Source organism: Seriola lalandi, unplaced genomic scaffold, assembly GCF_002814215.2.
Source record: "Seriola lalandi dorsalis isolate HSWRI2012SDOR001 ecotype SW California unplaced genomic scaffold, Sedor1 jcf7180002054272, whole genome shotgun sequence".
Lineage (NCBI taxonomy): Eukaryota > Metazoa > Chordata > Actinopteri > Carangiformes > Carangidae > Seriola > Seriola lalandi.
The window spans coordinates 432474-458308 of record NW_019524825.1 but is presented as its reverse complement, the minus strand read 5'-3'; the positions used below and the strand labels follow the sequence as shown (position 1 = coordinate 458308).

The 25835-nt window shown below is 39.7% G+C and overlaps 1 protein-coding gene across 1 annotated transcript in view; it reads right to left on the bottom strand.

Annotated features, from left to right (window-relative positions):
• Window positions 1–4536: 4536 nt before the first annotated feature.
• The window catches only part of nck2a (NCK adaptor protein 2a), a 33953-nt gene continuing 12654 nt past the window's right edge, over window positions 4537–25835 (bottom strand). Inside the window, exons 2-4 of the mRNA XM_023405347.2 lie at window positions 14680–14921; window positions 7898–8673; window positions 4537–6836 (exon numbers count right to left, since the gene is read on the bottom strand). Of these exons, the coding sequence (XP_023261115.1) occupies window positions 6642–6836; window positions 7898–8673; window positions 14680–14905 (1197 nt within the window). The 5' untranslated portion in view covers window positions 14906–14921 and the 3' untranslated portion in view covers window positions 4537–6641. The remainder of the gene's footprint in view (window positions 6837–7897; window positions 8674–14679; window positions 14922–25835) is intronic.

Below are 25835 nucleotides of genomic sequence, written 5' to 3'. Positions count from 1 at the left end.
TCTCGTACGGCATGAAAATGACATAGGATAGCAAGGCATAAAATTCATAAAAACGATATAGTATAGTAAGGCATAAACATTCATAAAAACTACATAGTATAGTAAGGCATAAAAAATCATGAAAATGTCATTGTATAGTGAGTCATAAAAAATCATAAAAATGTCATAGTATAACAAGGCATAAAATTCATAAAAATGACATAGTATAGTAAGGCATAAAAATTCATAAAAATGTCATTGTATAATAAGGCATAAAAAATCATGAAAATGTCATAGTATAATAAGGCATAAAAAATCATAAAAATGTCATAGTATAGCAAGGTATAAAATGGTCATAAAATGGTCATAGTATAATAAGGCATAAAAAATCATGAAAATGTCATAGTCTCGTACGGCATGAAAATAACATAGTATAGCAAGGCATAAAAAGTCATAAAAATGTCATTGTATAGTGAGTCTTAAAAAATCATAAAAATGTCATAGTATAATAAGGCATAAAAAATCATGAAAATGTCATAGTATAATAAGGCATATAAATTAATAAAAATGTCATAGTCTCGTACGGCATGAAAAAGACATAGTATAGCAAGGCATAAAGTTCATACAAATGTCATTGTATAGTAAGTCAAAAAATGTCATATTATAGGAAGGCATAAAATGTAATAAAAATGTCAAAGTATAGTAAGGTATAACATTTCACTAAACTTTACAGTTTAATAAGTCATAAAAGTTTCAAAAAATGTCATAGTATAGTAAGGCATGAAAACGTTAAAAAATGTTACTTTATAGCAAGGCATAATATGTCATTAAAACGATATAGTATAGTAAGGCATTTAATGCCATAGCATAGTAATGAATAAAATTTCATAAAAACGTCATTGTAAAGTAAGGCATGAAAACGTCAAACTATTCATGGTGACATTTTCATGGGATTTTTCGACAGAAATTAACTCATACTTTGATAAATCCACAATTTTATTTTTACTCTTGCTAGCAACCTGACTGCTAGACCACAGAAGACAGAATCCAAGGTTAACTTGCTTCTTAACACTAGCTAACATGGTTAAATCAGTTGACAAAAGAGGTAATTAGTTAATTATAGTGCTTTAGAGGTGCTTGTAGTTGGAAATATCAGCTAGCTGTATTCACCATAAACTGTATATAATGATGGATGTGCCTCTATGACATCATACATAGATTTCTGTGTTTTTGAAACTCCAAGTGAGCTGCTCTGCTGTTGCCATCTTAGCAGTACCTGACTCTCCCAAACTCCACAGAGGTTGGTGTGGGCGGGGCCAAGCAACAGCCCCAACCTGTAATTCAAAGTGGCCACACCTTCAATTAAGCCTTAATAAAATGGTTGGTCTCCACTTCTTTCTTGTCATCATGCTAAAATAAGCTCACTAGCTACTAGCTTCATACATATTTAACCTACAGAGATTAGAGTTGTGTCAATCTTCTCGTCTTACTGTTAGAAAAAATGAATAACCATATTTCCAAGAATGTCAAACAAATTTAGTAAAATTTCTAATATATCCTCTGGTATTTCTTGTTGTTCATGTTGCCATCATGTGTCATTTGTGTCCTTTGTATTGAAAAAAATGTCGAAAAAAACTATGTTCATATTTGTATCAAATATCATTCCTGAAAGAACTTGAACATTGCCATGGAAAGGTTTCTCTGAGCTGAATTCAAAACGACACTGTGTAGCAGCCCCCACTAATGAAATATTGGACTTTTTGTGCTTGCCTTCTTGCTCTAATGTGCTCTCTTTCGCTGGTTGTTTGTGGGCGCAGTTGGGTGGATCATTTTCTCCAACCTGACATCTGTGCCATGTCTTTGAAAAGTATAGGAAACTGTTTATGTGTCCAGTCTCTCGCTTTTTTGGCTCCCAGCATCCTCCTCAAACCTTTGCCCGTCCTACACACCTCTATGCGACTTCTCATTTTGTTGCCAGCCTTTAGCCTGGAGGTAACAAATGTGGGCTTGTTTGGGATCAAAATAAACATTTTGAAATAACGTTTTTTGTTTTTTTTGGGTAAATGAAAACCCACAGATTCAAAACTAATTTTGCCTGGTTTAGTTGGTGTGACCGTTTGTTGCAAAATGAGGGCTTGTCAATTATTTTTTAGGCATTTGGTCTGTGATCAGTGTCCTCAATTGTGTAGTTTCCCTTGTTTGCAAATTTGAGCAGTAGTGGTTGAAGTTTGGTTTGAGTTGCTGCATAACATGTGTAGCTTCCTGGCAGCAACTGTATAACTAGACCCCATCAGTTTCCAATGAATTATCACCTGAAGACATTGTTGAGTTATGGATAGTTGGATTGGTAAGATTGCGTTAATGTTAATTTATTTTGCCTCAAGTTTGTTTTGTGAAGCAATAGATGCCCCTTTGTTTGAAAATATTGTTTATTCAGGGATTTGGTCTTGACACCGATATTGTTGTCTGAAGCATTTCTCCCTGTTTAAAGGTGTTGTGGCCTCAGGGAGTGTCACAGACACTGTTGTCTTGCAAACCGCTGACCATGATGCAAATTGCTACTCTGAATTTTCCAGACCACCAAGAGCTGATTTCTGTTTTTATGTGTTGATGGGGGTGTGACCTGCAAGGTTAAACAGAATGTTGCATGTTAATTTGAGGACATGGAGTACAAGGTAACATCATATATTCTTCATTTACATTCTTTTTTATTCCATTTATTTCTTTCTCTATTGACAGGCCAGAAATACTCTATTCTGTTTAGGAAAAGGCAAATAACTGATGTTACAATCAAAACTGCAAATTGGGACCAGCACTGATTTATGGCAAAGTAAATACTGTGATTTACTGACCCTTGAACGAGTTTTCTATCCTCTGGCCTCGACCCTTTTGGTTTGCTTGAAATTGGTCTGCTTTTAGTAAATTTTCTTTTTGAGTCAAGTAAAATCAGTTTTAGAGTACAGATCTTGAGTGTTCTCCCCTGATAGTGTATCCTTGAGCTGGGTTATATTTTAATTTTATTAGAATTAATTTACATTTTGTTTGTATTTTTGTTTGTCACTACTTAGATCTCACCAGGAAGCAAAACAGGAAAAAAAGTAAATTGAAATCTTTAGCACATAATCTCATTGTCACTGAATTGAACTGAATTCACTGGTAACCAACCGAACTGATGCTGTGCTTTTTTATGTCAACATCTCTTGCAGGGTCTTAATGTAGAAATTGACAGGTGACAATACAAGAAGCCTACTACTGCCATCATGTGGAAATCTAAAGTTACTGCAGTCCACATCTCAGGTTTCCAAGGTCGAAATATTCTCTCCTGTGTGGTTGAATTAATTTTTTAATCACCATAACAAATATTGCTGTATTATTGTACCAGGTAGAGTAATTGAACATCTCCATCCAAAAGCTAATGTATTTGTGTCATTCAAATATAGCACAGAAGCCACAATACTGGGTATAAAGTATGTTTCAGTCATCACTCTCATTTAGAGATATGAAATCCCAACTGCCAGCTGCTGGGTGGCATCAAAGCTGAGGCAGATGGCGGTTTAATTGTGACTGACACAGACACAAACATTCCTCTCAGGTGAACTCAAACATCTTCCAAATGTGGCTTCACCAGCTGACAGATTATGTAGGGGATAACTATTTGGCAGACAGGGCTCATTCGCCCTGACGAGGCTGTTTATGGCTGACTGAGTTTGTACATAGTGTTACGACAAAATTTCAGATAATTTGTTTAACTCAAAAAGACATATATTAGGTATTCACAGCACAATTTAGGCTAATCAAAAGTAACTCTGAGATACATTCATTTTTAAAACAGTATTTAATGTTTTAGCTTATGTTAAGTCAACTACATTATACTGGGTCTGGCAGGGTCTAACAGGAGTAATATATTATGTGTGTAGTTTGGAATTGTTCAAATAAATTATAACTGGTAAGCCATTTGATATACAGTAGAAGTACAAATTACGAGCACCCAATCAAAGCTCTACAGTATTGAAACAAACCTTCCTTGTAAATTAGGCCGGCTCTACTGTAGGTATCAAACAATATAAAACCTATTTCAAACATGAATTCAACTTGTCATCTACAAGCTACAGCACAATTATCATTTTCTCATCCGATCACAGTTCAAAATATTGACCAGTTTTAATTCTGCATTACAGATGTAAACAATAGATTAATCTGTCAGTTCAGGAATGACAGCAGGTTTTACAACACAAAAGATTTGTTGTCAGGTGGAGTGTGTCAGCTGTTAAATGTAGCACTAGTCATTGCCAACAAAACATCTGTGGATCCTTCGCATGCCAAGGTGTCCTTGAGATATACTGAACACTGAATTGCTAATTGCCTTTTGTATGTAATGAAAAAAATGAACACGCTTAGAACAAAAGCATCTAATGTGATGCATCTAAATGATGTAAAGATTGTGGTTTTACCTTATTGATAAGATAGATTTGCTTCCCGAATTCATGGACTGAAGCTCTTCTAATTCACCACTGGGACAACAAAGATGATACCGACATACATTTCAACACGCCCTAATTTTAGAATTCTTCAAAAAATTTTATTGAACAAAAGTATTTCAATTCTCATCACGTTGTCGGTGATACAGTACCATAGTTGGATCTTAACGATTCATATATGCACCTCATCTTATTTTGAATATATACATACAGTGGAGACAAGAATTAAATAACAATGCTCAATAACATTCAGATATATCATATAAAAGCTGAGGACCCCATGATCAACACTTCCATTGGTAAACAAATGCACATAGCAAAAGAAAATAAACAGGAAAATGTTTGGTAGGACTAGAATTATTTTCATTATAATCCAGATGACATATATTTGGTTTGTTGACAGTGAAAGATGACTGTTATTAAAAATTGACTGTTGGTTAAGCCCCACCTGCCTCTGTTACTGTTGCTGTGACTGTTCAACGTTCCAGTCTTGCACAGTTTAAAATTGAGAGCAAATTTAAATTTTTACCAATTTCTTAAATAATCGGTCCTTGATTTCAGACATAAGTAGAACCAAAAAAAAAGGGTGTTTCTTATTTCTAGGTTCTTGGTTTTGGAAAGGCTTGTAAAAAAAAGACACACTCTCTCTAAATCCTTTAGCTTTACATGTCTTGTATCGCTATTACTACCGTCCTTAGCTTGTCAGACCCGCTGTGCACAGCTACAAGTGGACAGTAGCTGTTTGGTGGGGGGGTTTAGTGAACAGTCAATACCTGTTGCCGGACTGGTTTCATGGTTTAATAACAAGTATTTCTAAATCATTTGCGATTGATAAATGTAGAGCTTAGGGCCACACCTTCCTAATTAGTTTACTTTTGGGGTCTTAGTAAATCACTAAATCACATATACCTTTTTGTGTAAATGACACTTTCCCTGCAAAATTCTCTGAAATCACAAGATATATTTATCTTTGACAAATACTACATTAAGAGAAGTACTTTTTTTAACTGCATTCATTCACAGGAGCTGGCGCAGATCAAGTGTATTTACTCGTAAAGTGTTACCAAAGAAGTTTTTTTATTATTCTTCTTATTCTTCTTCAGTATTCTCGTGTAGCTACAGACACATACTGAAGAACATGTTCAATGTGACACAATATAAAGCATGAGCATAGAGCTATGAATGAATGCCAAGTATGGTGAGTGCAGTGCAGACCTGGAGCCAGTATTATGGGTACAGGGTGGCACATTTGGTTACATTGATAAACATTCAAACTCTACAGGAATTCAGAGTTCCCCCCTATTGCATTAACACTCCCTCCACTGCCTTGGTAGAAGTACTACAGGAAGTATCGTATCCAGATTATCAATAAGATAACTAATAATGGCTGGGACTGTGGAGATGGAAACGAGGATTAATCTGAAAAAGTAACAAAAGACATAGATTCAAATGGGGAGAGAAGTCGTGTAGAGGAATGGCGAAAATTAGGAGAAAAAGGCAAGAGTGATTCTAGTCACTTTGTGAAGTCACTGTATGAAAGCGCAATGATTCAAACCTCCAAAGAGGAATTTAAATTAGATTTAACAAAAAGTTGACTCAGGAACAAGCATTTTAAAACAACAACAAATGAGCAAAATAAAACAATGGCCAGCAATTTGACAGGACAACACCAGAGTAAGGTCCCTCAGAGGTTCAAGTCCTCTTTGAACTGTTTCTGTGTGGATTAAGAGCAATGGTGTAACCTACTATGTGCGTGGTAGTATATGGACATTATGTATGACATCAGAAGGAGAGCTCAACCCACAGCAAGGCCTCAGGCGTTCTGTTTGCAGCAGATGTTGTCGCTGCATGTCAGCACATCCAGAATAGAGAGGCTTTTTATGCACTGTGCTGCACATGAAGGATGTGGCTGGGTAAGCGTTCTCCTAGTGCAGTCCTGGGGTTAACTGCTCAGCTGTAGAGCTGGAAAGAGTTTCACCTGGTCACCACTAGAGGGTGATCGATAAAACCTAGAGGAGTGACTGACGATCTGGACTTGGTACAGACGCCACAGCGAGAGGGTTCAGAGCTAAGGCTTGAGTTAAGACAGTTAGGGAGTGGCGTTAGTATTATGTGTGTATAGTGTGTATGAGAGAGTGTGTGTTTGTGTGTGTGCGATCCAGTGTAGGTGTGAGGATGTGTGAATCACAGCAGCGCTTTGACCAGGTACAGCTTCTCTCCATGTTCGCTGGTAAAGATGGGGGCTTTCTTGTAGTGCTCCACTAGTTCATCCATGGAGTTGAACCTGCGCTGGCCGATACAGTACACTCCCTCTGACAGCTGCACTTTAAAGTGCTTATTCTTACCCACTGCCTTCAGAGACACAGAGAAATCACTGGGCTGGAACATAAAGAGAGAAAGAGTTGTTGATACGGTTAGAAATATAAGAGTGACAGGAAAACAAATCATCTGCTGCTTTACGCCAGCAGGTGGCAGTATATTCTCACATTTAAAAATCTGGGCCCACATTTTTCAAACTGCTGCATGTGAAATTTTGGTCTTCAATGAAAGAAAAGTAAAATTCCTTCACTTTTATTGCTAGTCGCAGAACTTGAGATCTCTGAAGACGTTAAAGAGAAAACTCTTAATGGCTGCCGCAAGGTCAGCACCTTTTTATCATCATGGCATTAGCCATGAGATAAATAAGTCTGAAACAATACATGTAATTTATAATGTTATATTATTATCTATTTACTATTATTTGCAGCTGCTGCTTTCACAGAAATTATAAACTGAGCTGATTTAAAGACTTGATCGCGTAATCAACATAAAAATCATCTTTTTTAATTATTGATTCTTTTTGTTTTTAAAGAAAAATAAATTCTCTGGCTCCAGTTTTTCCAATGTGACGATTTGCTGCTTTTCCCTGTTTTATATAATTGAAAACTGACAATGTTCAGGCTTCAGACAGTTGGTCAAACAAAACAAGGCATGTGATGTCCCCTTAACCTGCAGGCAAAATGATTAATAGAGAAGATTATCAGCAAAGGAATGGATAACGAAATTAAGAAATTAGGAATTTCTAAAAGAGCCATCTGTAGGTTGAATAATTGTGTCTGATTGGCTGTTCCTGCTCTGAGCATTTGTCAGCAATCATGTGATGACTTCAGCATTTCTCTAAAAGGTATTGTGGTAAGTAGGAATGAGTCAGTTAATAAATATGTAATATTCTTTACCATTCTTTAATATCCCTTTTAGCAAAAACATTTTAATTTTAACTTGGCTATTTATCAAACTTCTAATGATCTTAAGTAATAGATACTGGTCAACATGCAAAAAAGTCATTTGTAACTTTGGAAATATATTTCCAAACCACATTACTCTTTCTGTTAGCATTTTTTGAAATCTCCTTTTCTTCCTTTTTCTCTCAGCTCTGTCATGACTTCATCTCGCAGACTCACCGATGACTCGCTGTCTCGTATGAGGAAGTCTCCCTCTTCTCCCCTCTCGTTGAGTATACACTCGGCCTGGTGTCTCGTGATGTTGCCGTAGTACCAGTCCCTCCCAGCGAACTTCCCTGAGCGTGCCGGTGTCACGAAGCGGTTCTGTGGGGAGCTCGACGTAGAGGGGGGCAGGCCGGGCCCCTCGTCCAGCACCATCACATAGTTTTTAGGTACCAGGCCCACCATGCCACGTGAGTTCTTACACCTCCACCACTCCGGGTCGTTCTCAGGCTTCTCCACCACCTCCATGACCTCTCCCTTCTCAAAGTTCAGCTCCTCCTCTGTTACAGAGCTGAAGGGGTAGAGCGTTTGAACCAGGTGGAGCACTCCACCGCGGCCGCCTGCACGCCCATTGGCCAACAAAGTCCCTTGAGATCCTCCATGGTAGCCTCGTGAGGAATCTCCCTCTCCTCTGTCATCTGCTCCTCCGAGCTCCTCCTGGACATAATTGGAGGGAAACCAGCCCACGCGTCCCGCCTGGCTGCCCCGCCACCAGCCGTCACTACACTTCTCCATCACGATGACCATGGAGCCCTTGACCAGTGACAGCTCGTCTTCCCTCTCTGGCATGTAGGCAAACTTGACCACAGCGGGGATGTTGAGGTCATAGATTCTCTCGGCAGCTCCTCCTCCCACCCCTCCACCCCCGCTGCCATTGGAGGGGTACTCTGTATCTGAGCTTGGAGTTGGCGAAGCATCACGGGCGCTTGTCTTCCTCTTAGTTTTTCCCAAACCTGCAGCATGAAGAGAAGCAGAACAGAATGGTCACAGATAGAAACAGAGCAGTAAAGCCTGCATGTGTTTTAAACAGTTGGCACATTTATTCATCTCTTTGGCCCATAAATTAACCTGCATTATTTGACGTTTTTGGAAACTTTAGGGAAATGCAACCGTGACATATTATCACCTTGTTGTTGCTATGGCTAATTCGTCAGCAAAAAGTAAATCTACATTCACTTGGAGTTGTGTTTGCCTTCATGATGCATCCAATATTCACTCCTTTCAGCTTTGTTTTGCTCTCAGCTAATTTGTGAGGAAAATAAATGTTCCACTGTGCTCAGCAGCTAGTTGCTAACTTTGTGTGTCTGCTGTTTGGTACTGTGCAAGTAGTGAGCAGCAGGCTTATCAGAGCTTTTACTGCTGAAAACCTGCTACCTGCTAACTGCTAACCACTGCCTCTGTAAACAATGGTGACCACAATGGAGACAGTTAAGCTGCGAGCCGTGAAATCAAAACAAAGAGCTGAAAGACGTTAAACTGCTCTATAGAGTTGAGAAGAACTGCAGAGCCGGGTGATAATTGTCTGTGGGTTCATCATTACACGTGACTCCTTTAACATACAAGAAGTCATTTGATTAATTGTTAACATAAAACTATTGATTATAACAGCTTTAAGCTTTAGATACAATCAAAACACTTTTGCATGTTGGCAACAAAACAGCAGTGAGAGGCTGTGGTGACAAAGATTCAGATTTTAGAAAGCAGGGAAAGGCCTGAGCTCCACGGGGAGGGGAGGCAGTTAAGGTCAGCAGGACGCTAATTGAAGCAGCAAATTTCACTCATGGGCCCTGAGAAGGACAAAAAAAAAAAAAAACCTACTTTCGAAGTAAAGGATACAGAATCTCAGAATGTTTATGGGAAACCTCAGAGATCAATACTCCAGATAATAGAATTAACACAGAGGTGCACGCATCCACTTGCACTGAGAGCCCCGTGTCCTTTTACTCAAAACCAATGAAATCAAAGCTCATTATCTACTTGGTATTCTGTCGACACATCTACACATCGTATTCACATCTATACTAATCAAAAGGCTGAAAATAGGTGGTGTAGACAGGGAATGAAAAGTGGAGCAGGCACCATGGGCTTGATAATGACAGGCATATCCAGGATCAAAGTCGTCTCCTGTCTTACCTGTCTCTGACTTTTCCATTCATGTACTCTCAAAGACGAGACTTTAAACATGTGTTTGAACACTTCAATAAGACCTTAAGTTTCTAAAGTCTCTCAGCTGAACATAACCAAGGAGGTCTCCTCTTCAAATTCCTGTTAAAATAATAATGATACAATATGCAGTTGACAACATTTAAACCGTTTACTTGACAGTTGAGGCTGGTGTCAGCATATGCTCAAGTGTGCTACTAATGACTGAAGTGAGTTTCCTGACAGCTAATCACCCAGTTTGTGCCACAGAGCCTGCTGAAATGCCACAGAAATGTCACTGCTGAGTAGTACATTTACATTGTTTGGAAAATTGCTGGGTTCACTCTGGGTAGCATGAAACTTGTTGGCAGAAAGAGGAGGAGGAGGAGGAGGATGAGGAGGAGGAGGAGAGTGGTGAAGAAAGACAAGGGGTCCCTTGGCAGCTGTTTCTCACACAAACAGTAGACCAAGCACATCAGAGACCACAGCTGACAAAAATGCCAAGAGGAGGGATGAGACAGGAATAACAAGCAGATCATGTTTATGGATAGCAGTGTGTATCCTCTATATCTGATCGCTGTGTCTATGTGTGAGAGGATTCCACATCTCCTGGCTGTAAGCCAAAGACAAAGGTTGACTCCCGGGTCTACTTCAGGTAGTCCCTCAGGAAGAATAAAATAGACTGTCGCTGCCATGGGGTAGAGGGGAGAAACACACACTTCCTTTGAGCTAAGCAAAAACACTTTAATGCACACAGACACGCACGCGCGCACACACACACACACCTTTCTTCTTTACTCATTTCCACTTCAAGGCACTGGCCTGCTGGTTATAGCAGCAGCGGGCTATATTCTCTCCTCCCACACATTCACTCCCAACCTCCACCTACCTCTTCATCTCGTGGAAGGAGACTAGACTTTCAAGCCCAGAGGACTTCAACTCAGAGGGAAGTGAGTTGATGAAAGCCTCGATGACTGCATGTTGCAGCATATTGCTTCACTCTCTAGCTTACAGTGGAGGGCAGTTTGAAAGTTACTGTATAAAATGAGTCCACACAATACCAAACCACCCACCAGACACATTTAAGTGTGTGCAGTAATGAAAAAGCACAACCTGGCCCTCAAATAAAGCATTAGCACCGTGTCAGCGAGTGCTATGATTTAAAAGAGAACTCTGAGTAAGTCAAAGCCCTTTAAATAAATCTAAGAGTGATGCTCTGTTCAATATTCTGAAAGTGCCACAAGCTCTTTAATGCATAACTGTGTAAAACCAGTAAAACCTTAAAGAGACAAATGACAATATTTGCCGGTGATACCAGTGCTTACATTGGAATAAAAAACAGAATTAGTACACTGTTAAATTAAACTGTTTACAGTGGAGATGCAGATGAACAAGACTGAGGCTGAGGATTGCAAAGGTGTGCAGGTGTGCTGGGAGCTTAAGAGTCTATGGCCATGCAAGCGTTTAGTGAGGTCGTGCTATGGCACAGCCATGCTTTGAGCTAAATGCTAACATGCTCACAATTATAATGCTAACATGCTGATGTTTAGAGCTCATCAAGTTTCCTGTGGTTCACAATTTACTTTAGTGTGTTGGCATGCTAATATTTGCTATTTTGCACTAAACATAATTCATCCAACAGTTGAGTTGAGAGATTTCACTCAAAACCAGCGTCATGGTACAACACATGTCTGTACAAAATCTTATGGAAATCTGTCAAACAGTTGTTGAGGTATCTCAGTCTGGACCAAAGTGGTGGACTGACTCAAAGCTTGGGAAGGGGGTTTGACATGCAACGTGTGGTTTTATATCCTGTATTCATCTAGACCATGAGGCCACCAGAACACTCCACAAATCCCCAATACCAGCCAGGTTCTGTACAGACCTTTCACAGACAGAGGATTTGGGAGGCTCTACCAGAAATTTAAGCCCTTATTAGAAGCTTTCTGACTGAACTACTGTAGACCACATATTGTGCTTCACACAGCAGCCTGTTGGAGCTGGAAATGAGGCTATTTCACTGAACACTTACTATAACTATGTTCATTTGAAAGTACTGAGTAAAAGTGATGGCAGGTATGTAACACTTGACATGGGGACAGGACAAAGTGCTTCAGACAGCCCCACATTCACCTAAACACAATCACACACTGATTTGCAGCAGAGCTGCCATGTAAAAACTCGGGTGGACAGAAATCTAGCTTGCCGATGTTTTACCAATGAGTACTGGCCCAGTTTCAGTAATGAGCAGGACCTTTGCTGAATTCTTTTGCCCATCACTGTTTTTATTTCCTGTGAGAGGAAACTGGGACACAAAGCAGCATGCAGCCATTTACAATTCAATTCTGCCTGGATGGATGTTGATGATACAACCACATTAAAGCACAGTAAATGAGGAGGAAAAGCTGGAGATAACACTAGTCACAGAGTATCTGCAAGGTCTATAATCACAATGACAACTTACTGAAGAGCAGGAAAAGAGAGAGAAAGAGCCAGAGACTATAGAGAGGATGAAGTAATCACACTCTCAGCCAATCACATTCTCTATTCAAGTGTGTGAGTAAGTTCCATTAGCCCCTGACCTCACCTATTGCTCATCACCTCGTCATGAAAATGTTCTCGCCAATTGGATTTGCCCAGGCTTTTAACACTAAAGAGCTACTGGCTGGAAGCAAACTACTTAGACTGAAATGGAACTAGGCCATAATGTTGTAGTCGATATGTAACATAGTGGGGGCAGAGGGGTAATCCATCATTTCAGTACAACCATTAGGCTGCTGATTTCTCCACTAATCAATCTACTGATCATAGAAAAGCAGAGGCCTACAGTGATAGAGACAGGGTCTGATAGGAACAGTATTGAAGTAGGGGGGTGGAGGGGAGATACATGTTGTCTCTGCACACAATGAACCCTGGTGAGGGTGACAGTGGCAGGCTGTGCCATGCTGGCCCATATAAAGCTGCAGTTTCCCTGAGGGCTGGTATCCACAGAGCCGAGAGGAATCATGGTATCAGAACATCAGAACTAAATATGGCTGCCTTTCTATTTTTATTTCAATCTCGCTTCTTGATCATTCTTTCTTTTGTTAGAATTTCTACCAGATGTTTCTATTTCTCCCCATATCCCTCACTCTCTCTCTCTCTCTCCACCACCCAGACACAAAGTTAGAACTCAAGCTAAAACTGTCAAAACAGATTCATCTGTGCGCCGCTCCGCCTCTTGCTCTTTGTCTACCAAAAGAAAGTGGAGAAAACGCATTATTTTTTGATTAATTCCTACACTCTTGACTTGAGCTGTATACCAACACATCCAAGTTTAGCACAAATCTATAACGGACGTCATCTCATTTTCTCGAGGCCGCTGTCTGGCCATCATATCTGTAGCATCCGTACTCTGACTGCAGAAAGGCACCAGCTCTGTGGGTGATTAGGAGCTTCAGTAGCCCAAATAATTGTGTGCGCTTATCTCAAAATCCCAAAATTTAAAAAATAAATTAGATCACATGCAATTTGAAAGCATGATATCTGCTTATGAGTTATTTTGTCTCACTATCAGTCATCATAAATTAAGTCATGATGCTCGAGTTACATGACAGGATTTGTAGTTGAAGCTCGGAGGCAACATTTTCCTCCATGCAGCTGTATCAAAGAGCGCACTGGTAAATATCAAAAAATATCAAAATACCAACAGAGAACATAATTGTGTTGGTAAAAGGTTAAAGCTGCTGCTCACTGTCATGTGGCAGAGCTTGTGTGTCACACTCTCATACCACCACTGCAAAGCTCTGTCTTTAAGCACAAAGTTAGTCAGTAAGTATAAACCACACTATTACCACTACTAACTAAGTGTCTTGGTTGTTATTGGGCTAACATGCATGTTCAGATCATCCGCAGACTAAATTTAGTACAACTGATGAAGAGGGAGTTTATGCGTCCAGATCACCTTTGGACTGAAGATGATGTGCGTATTAATTAACTGATCATACAATGTTCAAAACTCTTTATTCTTTTGGACAATCTTCAGTGATATAGAAACAGTTCAGTCGATACTCAGTCGAGACGTTCAGAAAATGTTGTTCTGTGACATGCTGCATAGTTATGTTATTTTTAAACATGCATCAAATGTGTATTCTGTGTTTCCCTGAAGTTACATGCTGATCCTGTTTTACTAGTCGATTGTGACGGAAGAAAAGAAAAAAACCAAAAGCTTTGACACGGAGTGTTGTCCTTTCTGTACTTCAATGGTAAAATGAAGGAGGGGCCTTTTTATATGATAGGCTACTTGGTGCATATGAAAGCAATTTCTTTGATGTAACTTTTTATGTTTTATAGATCCTATTTATTTTCACAGCTGGCTCTAAAAGAACTGAGATCCGTCTCTATTTTTGAGTAGCTTATCAAAAGCCTGTTCCATGATTTTGGTCTTGCCCAATTTGAGAGGAGTATAAATATCTCTCTCACTAGATCCACCAAAAGTGCATTATATATGTTGGTAGCTATGGCTACAGACACAGTCTAATATATTCAAGTCATGACTGGGGACTGAGAGACCGTGTGCTGACAGCTGAGAGCAACGCCATTTCAACAGGATCCCTGGAGTGCAGTGACAGCTCCCGGGGAGGACAGAAAAGTCAGACTAACACACATGCGTGAACACAAACTGACCGCTGCTTATGACCACATCTTATCATCGCCACCAGGGAGCACAAACTACTGAAAAGGAAAATCAGAGATGTTCCACTTTCACTGAAAAAAATCATTGACAACACACGGGCGACCTTTCTCTTTTTAATAGCGTGAAACCAAATTCCTCTTACCCAGTGTGTCTTTGATGTTCTTCACCAGCGAACCTTTCTTCAGGCTGTTCTTGCGTTCGACGTAGTTCGATGGCACATACCCCGTTTGGTTGGCGGCGTTGCGAACGCGCCACCAGGTCTTTGAGTCGTCTAGGAGGAAGAGACGCTCATTTTTACGGATGTCAAGTTCCTGGTCCTGCTGGGCCGTGTAGTCCCACTTGGCTACAACAATCACCTCCTCTGTCATCTTTCATGGAGTCCCCCTGTGGAGAAGAAGGGGACTTCAGTCAGCCAAGGAGTATGACATCTCACAAACTGCCACACAGAGCCGCACACAGCAGCTTCAATGTATTATTAGTGTCAAAAAAACAAGTGACATATTGACAGCCACTGGTAGACTTTAACACATCTTCGAAAAGCCAACAGGAGGCAGATCGGTTGATCATAGGTAATTGAATGCATTAATGATTCATTGATTATTGGGAAATACTTTGTTTGATGATTCACATTTTAAAAAGATACAAACCAGAACGTGGTTCTCTGGTTCCTAAGTAACTGTGGATCTATTGTGCTAAATTATTAACAGTGACAGGTATTAACACTGGATCAAAACATACCTATTATAAGACATTTATATATTTGAGTACATGTATTATTATTTCAAATGTACTGTGAAGTGTGTGTGTGTGTGTGTGTGTGTGTGTGTGTGTGTGTGTGTGTGTGTGTGTGTGTGTGTGTGTGTATATAAGGCTCAGTGTTGCTGTGACAAGTGACAAGTCATTACAAAATAATCCATATCCATCCATGCACACAATTTTTAAACTGCTTATCCCGGCTCACAGTGAGCATTAGGCAGGATTCACCCTGGACAGGTTGCCAGTTTATCACAAGGCTAAATTACATAACCAAGCCAAATATGAGTTTAAGGTTAGTGGTAATATTCAGCGCCTTGACTGGCACTAACATTGATAATTCCTTGGATGAAGATTATGGCAAAATCTCAAATTGCTGCTGAGCACATGATCACCCCTCTGTGAAACTGAAGAGGAGGACAGAGCTGGAAACATGACAAAGCGCACAGGTTTTAGGACGGTAGCAGCACTGTGGCTATAAAATGCAACATTCAGCCTCAAAAAAGCACATCTGAGAAAGGTTCTGTGGTAGAGAGCGGCACAAACACACAAAATCAATTTATGTGTTCATTCTGCAATACTTTCTGTCCCTCACGCACGAACGCACAAACACACACACATACGCAAAGCCTTGCCTATTAGTTTTTTTTTTAGACAGAGTGAGCAATTGCATGCTCTATTTCACCAGGCCTTAGGTGAGGTGATTTGACATGAGTTTGCTGGACCCCCTTAACTGCTGAGAAATTACATGTAGCCGTTTAGGAGACAGCCGAATGGGAAATTGACTGTTTGGGAATATGCATGACAGGATTGGGAAAGTTTGATTTAATTTAGTTTATTCCTATTCTGCAAAAACCTCTTCTGTGATAAAAGGCGTCGCATGGTATGAGAACCATCCGAGCAATCCAGTTTATATTTAGCTCAGTCTGCAGCTGGAAACAAGATTACTGGAATAAATAAACAAAAAAAAAAGGTTTTCTCGAGAGAAGGGTGAATTCAAAGACAGAATATAGAGTCATGTTGTAAAGCTTTTAATGTGGGCGATTGTTCAGCCTGAATAATCAAATAAAACTGTCTATTTCATATCTCATCTCATGTAATGAGTAGCTATTGTGGGATGATCTGATTTATATCAGCTATTCCCTCCAGGAGCCAAAACTGACAGTCACATATGCTCTACAACCCAACAGACCTTTTATAGAGCTGTTCAATAATGCTAACAGGTTAGGTCATTTATACATAATATATACTATGTTTTACGAGTGGAAACCCCTGCTGAGTCAAACAGAAAAGCAGTACTGATAATTGTGAGCATCACAAAGCATGTTTTCATGCATATTTAGTATATGTGCACAACAATACTGCGACAAGACACAAGGACTAAAACAACCAGCTCACATTTAAAATGCAGGGTGATTGTATATTCCCTTAGTCGTATTGTCGTTTATATTTTATTCTTTGAGAGGACAGAGCACAGATAAAGGGTAGCCACAAAAGAGAGTTATGACTCATGGGAAGTGTAGCTGCACAAATTAGAGCATGTAAAAAGATTCCATTACTGGTGGAAAGATTGATATCTTCTGTGTAGGCAACATTTTATGAAATGCAAATGGCAACACTCAAAAGTGCTGGCTGTTTTTTCAACTGAAGATATTTATTTCCACTTCAATTAGGCCACAACCACAGAGACAGCGCAGCCATTACTGAATATATCCTTACAGTTACAGTCACAAACAAAAGCAGGGTTGTGTGCCACTGCATGAGAGTGTCTAACAGCGACTTTCCATCTCTATCCCAAGCAAAAAAAATTAAATATTCAAGTGCAACAGTTGCATAGAGTAAAGAATTACACTTGTGAATGTGCCTCTGCTTGCCGTCACTTAAGCTGTCAAACTGCATTTCTTCACAGGCCAGGACAGGGACAGCAGAGGAGGCGGAGCAAGAGGCGCTTGCGCAACACTTAGTGAGTTTATGTCAAGTTCACCATAAGTTAAGTTACTCAAATTTCTGGGATGTGACAACTTTTTACTGCAGCAGAATAAAGATGTTCAACATCCAGGAAGAGAGAGAGAGAAAAAATAAAAAATAAAAAGACGCAGCAGCTGTGATTCTCTGGAGAACGCGGGAAATAGAAATGGAAGGACAGATTTATGACAAGATGAAGGATGATGACGTCAACTCTTCCTAGAGACAGGAGGTATGTGAGCGTGCTGAAGCCTCTATCCGCCTCAGGCCACAGCTGCTGGATTAGACTAGGCTACTTCTTTCCTTTCATTTTTATTGCATTTATTCCTCCTGGTGTGGACGGCTGGATGAGAAAATCTGATGAAGTCTGTTGGGAATATGCTCCATGGTGTTTGAGATATTGAAACCCAAAGCAGCTCAGAAATGCTTAACGGTATTGAGGTCGCTTTCACACCTGTAGTGTGGTTCAGTTGGTTTGGACCAACAAGTGATGTTAATGAACCGATATATTGTTATCCAATGTTTTAACTCCCAAATGTCAATATCAGGATCGGCCTCACGAGTCTAATCGAACTGAATCAAACGGCTCCTGCTGCTTAAACCTAAGCAACAGGTTCAGTGTAAAAGGCACCTAAAAATAGTCTCACTACACAACAAACCCTTCTGTAATCCCTCTACCTTAGAGTCATTTCATTCCACTTGTGACTCCATGTAAATTGGCTGAATAATGCCTTACCTCCCACCCTAGCACGAGTGCTTCGCCTCCCCTCATCCATGATACCAATTTCTCTGTCTCCCTGGCAACCTTGCCCATTAGGCAGAGTGATGGGATTGCCACTCCAAGTCAAGTCGATCCTCCTCTATGGGCAATCATGTATGTCAGAGTGGCAGCTATACCATTGCTCATTCAGATGCCTGCAAATGTGCCGTCACTCTCGACATGCCAATGAAATCCATGAGGCCAGTTTATAGAGAAATGCTGTTTTAAGCCATTTGTGCTTCAGTCAACTGTGGGTAAAAACTTTTTTGATACACTTGTCATTTAATCAGAGCCTTTATCTCAGTTTCCTTGATATGTTTAATAAAACAGACAGGTGGTTTGACAAAAGCTGCTTGTTCCTGTGATAGTGCATACAAATATACACAACAGAAAACAAACAGATTTGGGAGAGCGTTGGGTTTAAAAAGGAAAAAGCCTGAGAGCTCATGCTCCTTGTGACCTCCCCATTCCTCTGCTGAGAGAGTTAAAAGAGGGAAGATGAGCGACAGACTGCTGAGCTGGGCTTCACCAGCACTTCACAACTCCCTTCACTGAGGGGGGGAACGCTCAGAGGCTCTTTCAACACTACACAAAGAGAAAGGGAAAGTAAAAGAGGATTATAAAAAAAAAAAAACGAGGGGGATGTTTAAAGAAACGTCTGGCAGAGCTTTCTGTGTTTGGCATTCAGGTCAAAGACAGTCAGGATTCAGCCAATGAGAGGACATTTCCACCTCCCCCCTCCACTCCACACTGTTTGTGGTAGTTGCTTCTCACAGGAAGGAGGACTGTTTTACTCCCTACTGGCAATCAGTGTCTGCAACATTTGGAGTGAAGTACACAGGCTGAAACATGAGGAAAGCAGAGTCAGTGGTACAGCCACTGTGGACAAGATTCTGTGATTTTAAGAGGCCTAATCTTCTCTTCACAGAAAGAATTGTGCGAAACATAGAAAACAGACCAGAGCAGAGTTAGATGCCTTTCACATGCAGTCAATGTTAACAATGTTTTCCTCATGTATTGCTGCTGATGCCACATTTTCCCCTTAGGTCACAAACAGAGCTAAAAAACAGAGTTACAGTTATACTGTGGAACAGGCAATATTTTACAACTCCAGCAAGCTCTCAAACTCTAACTTACATACATATAGTTCATTTTCTGTCTCAGTCTTACACTAACAGACCCTAAACTGAGGGTGTGGTATATAACATTAGCTCCTCCGACTCCCTGTGATGAGGTTGGTGGTTGCTCTTCTTCAGTTTCAGGGAAGGAAAAAGGTGACATACACATGGATGCCATCAAAATGATTAAAAAAAAAAAAAAAAAATCCCAAAACTCAAACCACTCAAAGACAGCTCAACTACAACACTGAGAGGGTTCCTTGCTGTCGTCTTAAAAATAGGACTGAGAAGAAAGGCACCCTCAGACCACACACTCATCCCAGAGACAGGGCTGCTATCACCAAACCATATGACACACTGAAGACAGAGGAGGCTTCTTTTTCAAACTCAAATGTTCCAAGCTGTGATACAAAGCACAGAGGGCAAATATGGCCAAGTAAAGCAATAATATCCCTGAAAAGCTGAGCTGTTTTATGATGATTACAGTCAGTCTGAGCAGCAGACTGGGATATATATTACACGTAATAAATACACAATAATAATAACATGTAATAAACGTAAGTATCCAAAACCAATGGCAAGTAAATGACGGTGCTCCAGCAAGTAGTATTCCACATCCGTAGAGTTGGGAGACAAATTAAAAACAAGATCAAAGCAGCAGAGGCTAAAATATCTTAACTTTTAGTACCTTTTAAAAACCTCAAAAACACTGGACTAACTCAAGATATTAATGATGACACAATCAGGGTTGTTTTCCCAGACTTTAAAAGGTTGCCTCCAGAGCCACAAAATACATTATACAGTATATCTTTACGCGTTAAATTGATGGGTGTGTCCCTTTAAAGTGGCAATCTCAAAGATTTTCATTTAATAGCTTGTGTTAAGTCACTATTGATCACTGAATGAGATGATAAGCGATTGAGCCTACAGCTACTGATGAAAGTAATGCATTATTTATATACATGCAGTATTACAAACTGAGTGTCTGTGGTGACAGTGGAAAAAAGGCTGTATTAGATGGCTGCTAATGCAAACTGAACACTTCCTCCACATTGTTTGACCATGGCTCAGTTAGCAGGAAGTAATGGAAGAAGGAGCAGCAGCCATAGTGAGCCGTTAGATGAAGAGCTGCAGGCGACAGGCTGCACACCTCCAACGTCTCGTCCAGGTAACAAGCTCCTTTGACTGTGCCCTGCTGTTCACAGACTCATGTCGTGTGATAGAAAAATCGTGGTTGCTCAAAGAATGATGGGAAAAGGCCAATTATTGCCTGACATCTTTATCAAAACAGTGTGTTTAGCTGCTCCCACACTTCTGTATTTGTACAGCATCATTTAAGTTGAGAACTTCTCTTTTGTAAAAAACAAAAAAAAACAAAACAAAAACATATGTCTATTTCTCAAAGCAAAGTATTGAAAAAAAAAAAACGTACCATTTTGGTATTGGTGGCTCAACTCAACACGACAATCTGACACGATACCGAGCCTTAGTGCTATGCACCAAACCCAAACTTGTGCATGTATTTTTAAGTTTTGATAATCAGTTATCAAATGTTTGCCACTGAAGCAGCAACAAAAACTGCTTTAAATCTGCCTAAATTAATTATGACAGAAATGTTGAACCCCCCCCAACCTCTTTACAAGCAATTTTCACATGTCACTTTCATTTTGTGTCATTACTTCAGCCCTCCTCTCCTGAGCAGAGCCAACATTGTTGAGCGAGTCTCCATGACAACAGTCACTGGGTGGTCCCAGTTTCACTGACAGGGGCGTTCCCCAAAGAATCTGACTTTTATCCCTCCACTCTTCGATTTTCGATATTTCTTTACAAAGGATCAACTTTCATTCTACACAAAGGCGAATGTGGGCTCAGCACCCACAGAGTGCTGCTTTAAACAAAGGTTTTCTTTCTCCCCAGTGAAGTGAAAGGAGAGGACTAGAGCGAGACCGACAGAGAGCGCTAAATCTCCAAACGTCTCCTTGGTGTGATGATTATATTCATTTTTTTAAAAAAGTGCTTTTATGCACCGCATGATATAATTACACAATGATATGCATTTAACACCCTGTTCTGGCACCACAGTGGGGTATGATTGTGCATCACCACTGTTATTTAATTCCTGCTTCACACATTATCTGTGCAGACAGATGGTAGGTGTTGATGTTTTTTTCAACTGAAGCATCAAACCCTAGTCCCTAATTTGTTAGAGATCACATTATGTGAGTTGCTGTTTTAATTAGTATCTGCTTGATGTAGGTGCGGAGTAGTACATCATGTTAATTTGATATTATTATTCCATCATAATGATTGCACTGAAAGGTGATAAACAACATTGAATCCCTGCTGCATTGAGTTCTTACTATATTCCTTTCCCTCGCTCCAGCCTTAAACGTCTGCCTTGATGCCAACTTCACCTCCTTGCACAACAGTGAGGTGCTTGTTCACTTCACACACCTCCCTGTGCTCTAAACACATGATGAGATGTCTCTTCTGAGCAGCTCTTTCTCTCTTTTAGTTTTATAACTCACTCCTCTGTACAACCTCTCTCTGCTGCAGGCCATTACATATTAGCATAGTTTTCCTCTTGTGTTTTTTTTTTTAACATTTTTTGGAGGATTCTCTATTTTTAACTATGTATGTGACAGTCTGGTATCCATGTCCCTTGGCAGAACAACAAAAGGCAAGCACTGTAAAGCACAGCAGGACAAATGTAGTGAACACAGCTTTGATGTATAACACTGCTCGTTTTCCTTTGTCTGGAGAAAAACCTGAGGTGATGGTGTGTTTGTTTTTTAACACGGGGGGGAAGTAGAGAAATAAAGTGTGGATGAGTATGAATAAAGAGTCACTCTCAGGTCAAGCAACAGAGATATGGCAGTGGCTATAAGCTATTGTATCGTTTTTAAATTAACTGTACTACACTGTGTAAATTTAAATGTATTTTTCTAACCCCTCATCATAAAGCCTGTCTCCAGGGGCCTTCTCTCTGAGCTTGTGTCATGTGTTTGCCTCTGTTTTATAATTCCCCTCAAACCGAGGTTTTCAAAACTGTTCCGCAGAGGAGATTAGCTGGGGACATGGGGAAAGTACAAATGTAGGTTTTCTATAATCACTGTAATCACTGATTTGAATTGTCAATATAGCTGATCACATAGTTCACATGTTATCATGAAGTTATGTTGAGCATGAGGGTTTTATTCTCGACTTTGGGAAAGTTGTCAACACGAGATCCAACATCCTTGTTTTCGAAGCTTTCATCCACATGTGGCTGTGCTCATTGGATGAAGTTGCTCAGTTGTCATTGAGATGGTTTAGTTTGTTATCAAATGACATCAGTGTAGACTTATAATCACCTGTTAACAATTAGTTGTATATGACAAAGGCCTTAAGATGTTAAAATATTCCGAAACAAGCAAGCTGGATGTAGTGTTGAGATTTTTTTTTTTTTGTTAAACTTTGTCTATGTCGATTTTGACAGACATCTTTGATCATAAAATAGTGATTTGATTGACGTCTCAACACAGCAGTCCAGGAAATATTGTTTGCCTCATTAACAGGTGGCATTTATGAGCCGCCCACAAAATCATTATTTCATGCTCATTCAGTTCAACAGAAAATTATATAAATGAGAACAACTATACCATTAATTCAGATGTATTAAAACACAGTTTTGGTGATACGAGGGGAAAAACTTAGCTTTTACCAGACACTGGACTGTGGCCGTCCTACTCCACATGTAACAGCTGTGATGCACAGCTGTGATATTTTCTTGCTGAACTAAAAAGGACCTACAAGAAGATATGAAACTGTTTTTCTGCTGGTCAGGTGTGGACAGAAATCTTTACAAAAACAACCTAAACACACCTGTGTGGACACGTTATGTTTATACATAAACTGCATTTTTAGAATTAGCTGATGTGGTGTTTTCTCTCTAACCAAACTCTGAAAATCTATGTGCTGTCAAAATATGAAAAGAAACAACAGTTAGCTGGGAGAGAACAAGCGATGTTCTGTGCCGTATTGAGCACTTTGGGACTAAAGCTAAGATACATTTCCACACTGCAGTGTATTATTGGCTTGGAAACCTTACTTTATGGAATATGAGCAGCTTGTGGAATCAAATGGACAAAATGCCCCAAGCCAAACAAGCCGTGCATTTCATCTTTTCTCCATACAGACAACATAGTCAATTAGCAATGCAGAGTTAATCTGAGGGGAGCACTCAGCAGTAAGAAGATACACTGGATGGGGATGTAGTGAGTGCTGCATGCTCTTCACGAACAAATGACAATAAGAGTCAGACAAGTGAGGAGTGATGATGAGTCTACACTCAAGTGATATCATGTTTCCATGGTAACTTTTTTTTGAAAAATTAAACAGTTTTTGAAAAGATTAATTAATTTAAAAAAAAAAAGTGCCACTCTACAGCTGTCCAAACCACTGCTTGATGAATCTGATTAGAGCCGTGGTGGCCGTAAAACTCTGCTATTATCGTCTCAATATCATTTCCTCTTTATTTTGTTTGTTTTTGCAGAGGAGACTGAATTATATGAAATCACATTAAATCAGGAACAGATAATTAGTCACAATATAAGTGAACAATTTGCTAATTATGCATCTTTGCAATGAGATCCATGTTGCCGAGTGTGCTACAGTGATAATGTTAAGACAAGGCGAAAGCATGGTTGGGTTTTAAACTCAAATAATTTTTATGGCTGAAATGTTTCTCTAGCTCCGGGTACTGAAGTCTGTCAAATACCGAACGTTGGTATGGAAAGCTTTGTCAAATTCCTCTTCAAAAAAAAAAAAAAAAAGCCTCTTGACGTCATTAAAATATAAATTGTTTATCTTATTATTAGTGCCACGGGTGCTCAGCTCCGAGGCACTCCTCTACAGCTAGAATAGCTTTCGGGTTTATTATTCTTCCGCCAAATTTCGGCGCATAACTCGTCCCGCAGCTTTGAGAAAACCTCGGTAATATATACATCAAAACGTGCGTCTTGATCCCGAAAGAGGTGCTATGACTTTTGGTGATAAAATTCCAATTTTTCCCAAAGTTTTATATCAGAGTCTTTAATATCAAGACATTTCTCAAAACCAGAATATGATCAGGGTGACTTTTGAACACTGGAAATAAATCATGTACTCATCCCGGCAGTAGCCCCCGTGGCACTCAAAATTTCCCTGGAATTTTCTAGTTATTATAGCAATTGTACAAAAGGTATGCAGCATTCTCACGCACTATGCAAGAGGAGAGAAATCAGTATCAAATCAATTCACTTCACCTTCATTTGCATGGATTATAATGCTTCATTGTAGGAAATCAAAAAATATATGTGTCTTACTTTACTCATCAGAGCTGGAGTGCTCTGGAAACTTTTCATTCAAGTATCATTGACTGACTTTTGCAAATTGAATTAATACATTATTTAACTGGGAGTTTATTGAGTCAGTAGCTGGTTAGTTCACTCACTCATATTTACTGGGTTCTCTGAAAGGTTTCATCACTTGTTTTAACCAACCGTAGAACAATACCTATGATTCACAGTGCAACAATCTTAACAATTCCAAGGCCAGATTAAACAATTTGTTAATACACTCCTCCTCCTACGTGTTGAACTGAGATTATCAGATGACTGTTTTTCTGTTACCTACAGCTTCATCTTCTGCAAACAGTTAAACTCCAGTCCACTGCCTGGCAGTACTGAAAATACACTAACTGTGCTCTTTCCTGAAGAGCGTTTGTCAAGGCAAAGTTTGACACTTCAGTAGAGGAGTTCATATATTTCTCTCTGCATGCGAGTGTAAACTCCACACAACACAATCTAGGCCACATTCACTTCAACACTTGAACACACAAGAGTAAATCTGTGAGCCAATTAATGATGGTTTGCTTCTGTTTATGAAATGGTTTGCTGTTTACAACTCCCACCCAGGGATGCAGAGGCAGCATCGTTGGTGTGTCTTCACTTTTAAATTGTCTCGTACTCCTATGAGCCTCCCAAGACTCTGTTTCTCTTCACAGCCCTGACAGCTCCCATCCCAACTGATGGATCCTGCACTTCAGCACAATCTGAAAAGGACTGTTCATAAACTGCAAAAATGTGAACTCGATTAAACAACTAAAATATAAATATATATTTTCCCGACCATGTCTTGTGGTATCCAGCCATGCAGAAAGTTTTGGTTCTGTTTGCCCAGGTTTTGGGATTTCTTCTCCTACCATAATACAGTGGAGCTAATGGAATAAAAATCTAAAAAAAAAAAAAATTAGATTTCGGCACCAGTATCTCTTTCCAGAAACAATGCCCTGGTTACTTTGGATAATCCACAAACCTCAATGTGGATCTTTTTTTTGGGAACGAGTATGCATGGATTATAAACAGACTCAAATTGGGAAAACAAGGCATTAGTAGGAAAAAAAAAACCTCTGCTTGAGGAAGGGACTTAGGGATTTCACTTTCAAACATCCAATTCTACAGTTCAAGTAATAACACACATTAATATAGATCTGTGAGAATCCCTGCAAGCGATAAATGTCAGGCGGAGACTTCATCTTAATGAGGTAACATGGGAGGGAAACTAAACAAGCTGCATCTACAGTGTGTATGAGTGTGAAGTTTGCACAATTAGCATCTTCTAGTTAATTCACTCTGTGCTTCATATGTGTAAGTATGCAGGCAGTACCACCACTAAGCTCAT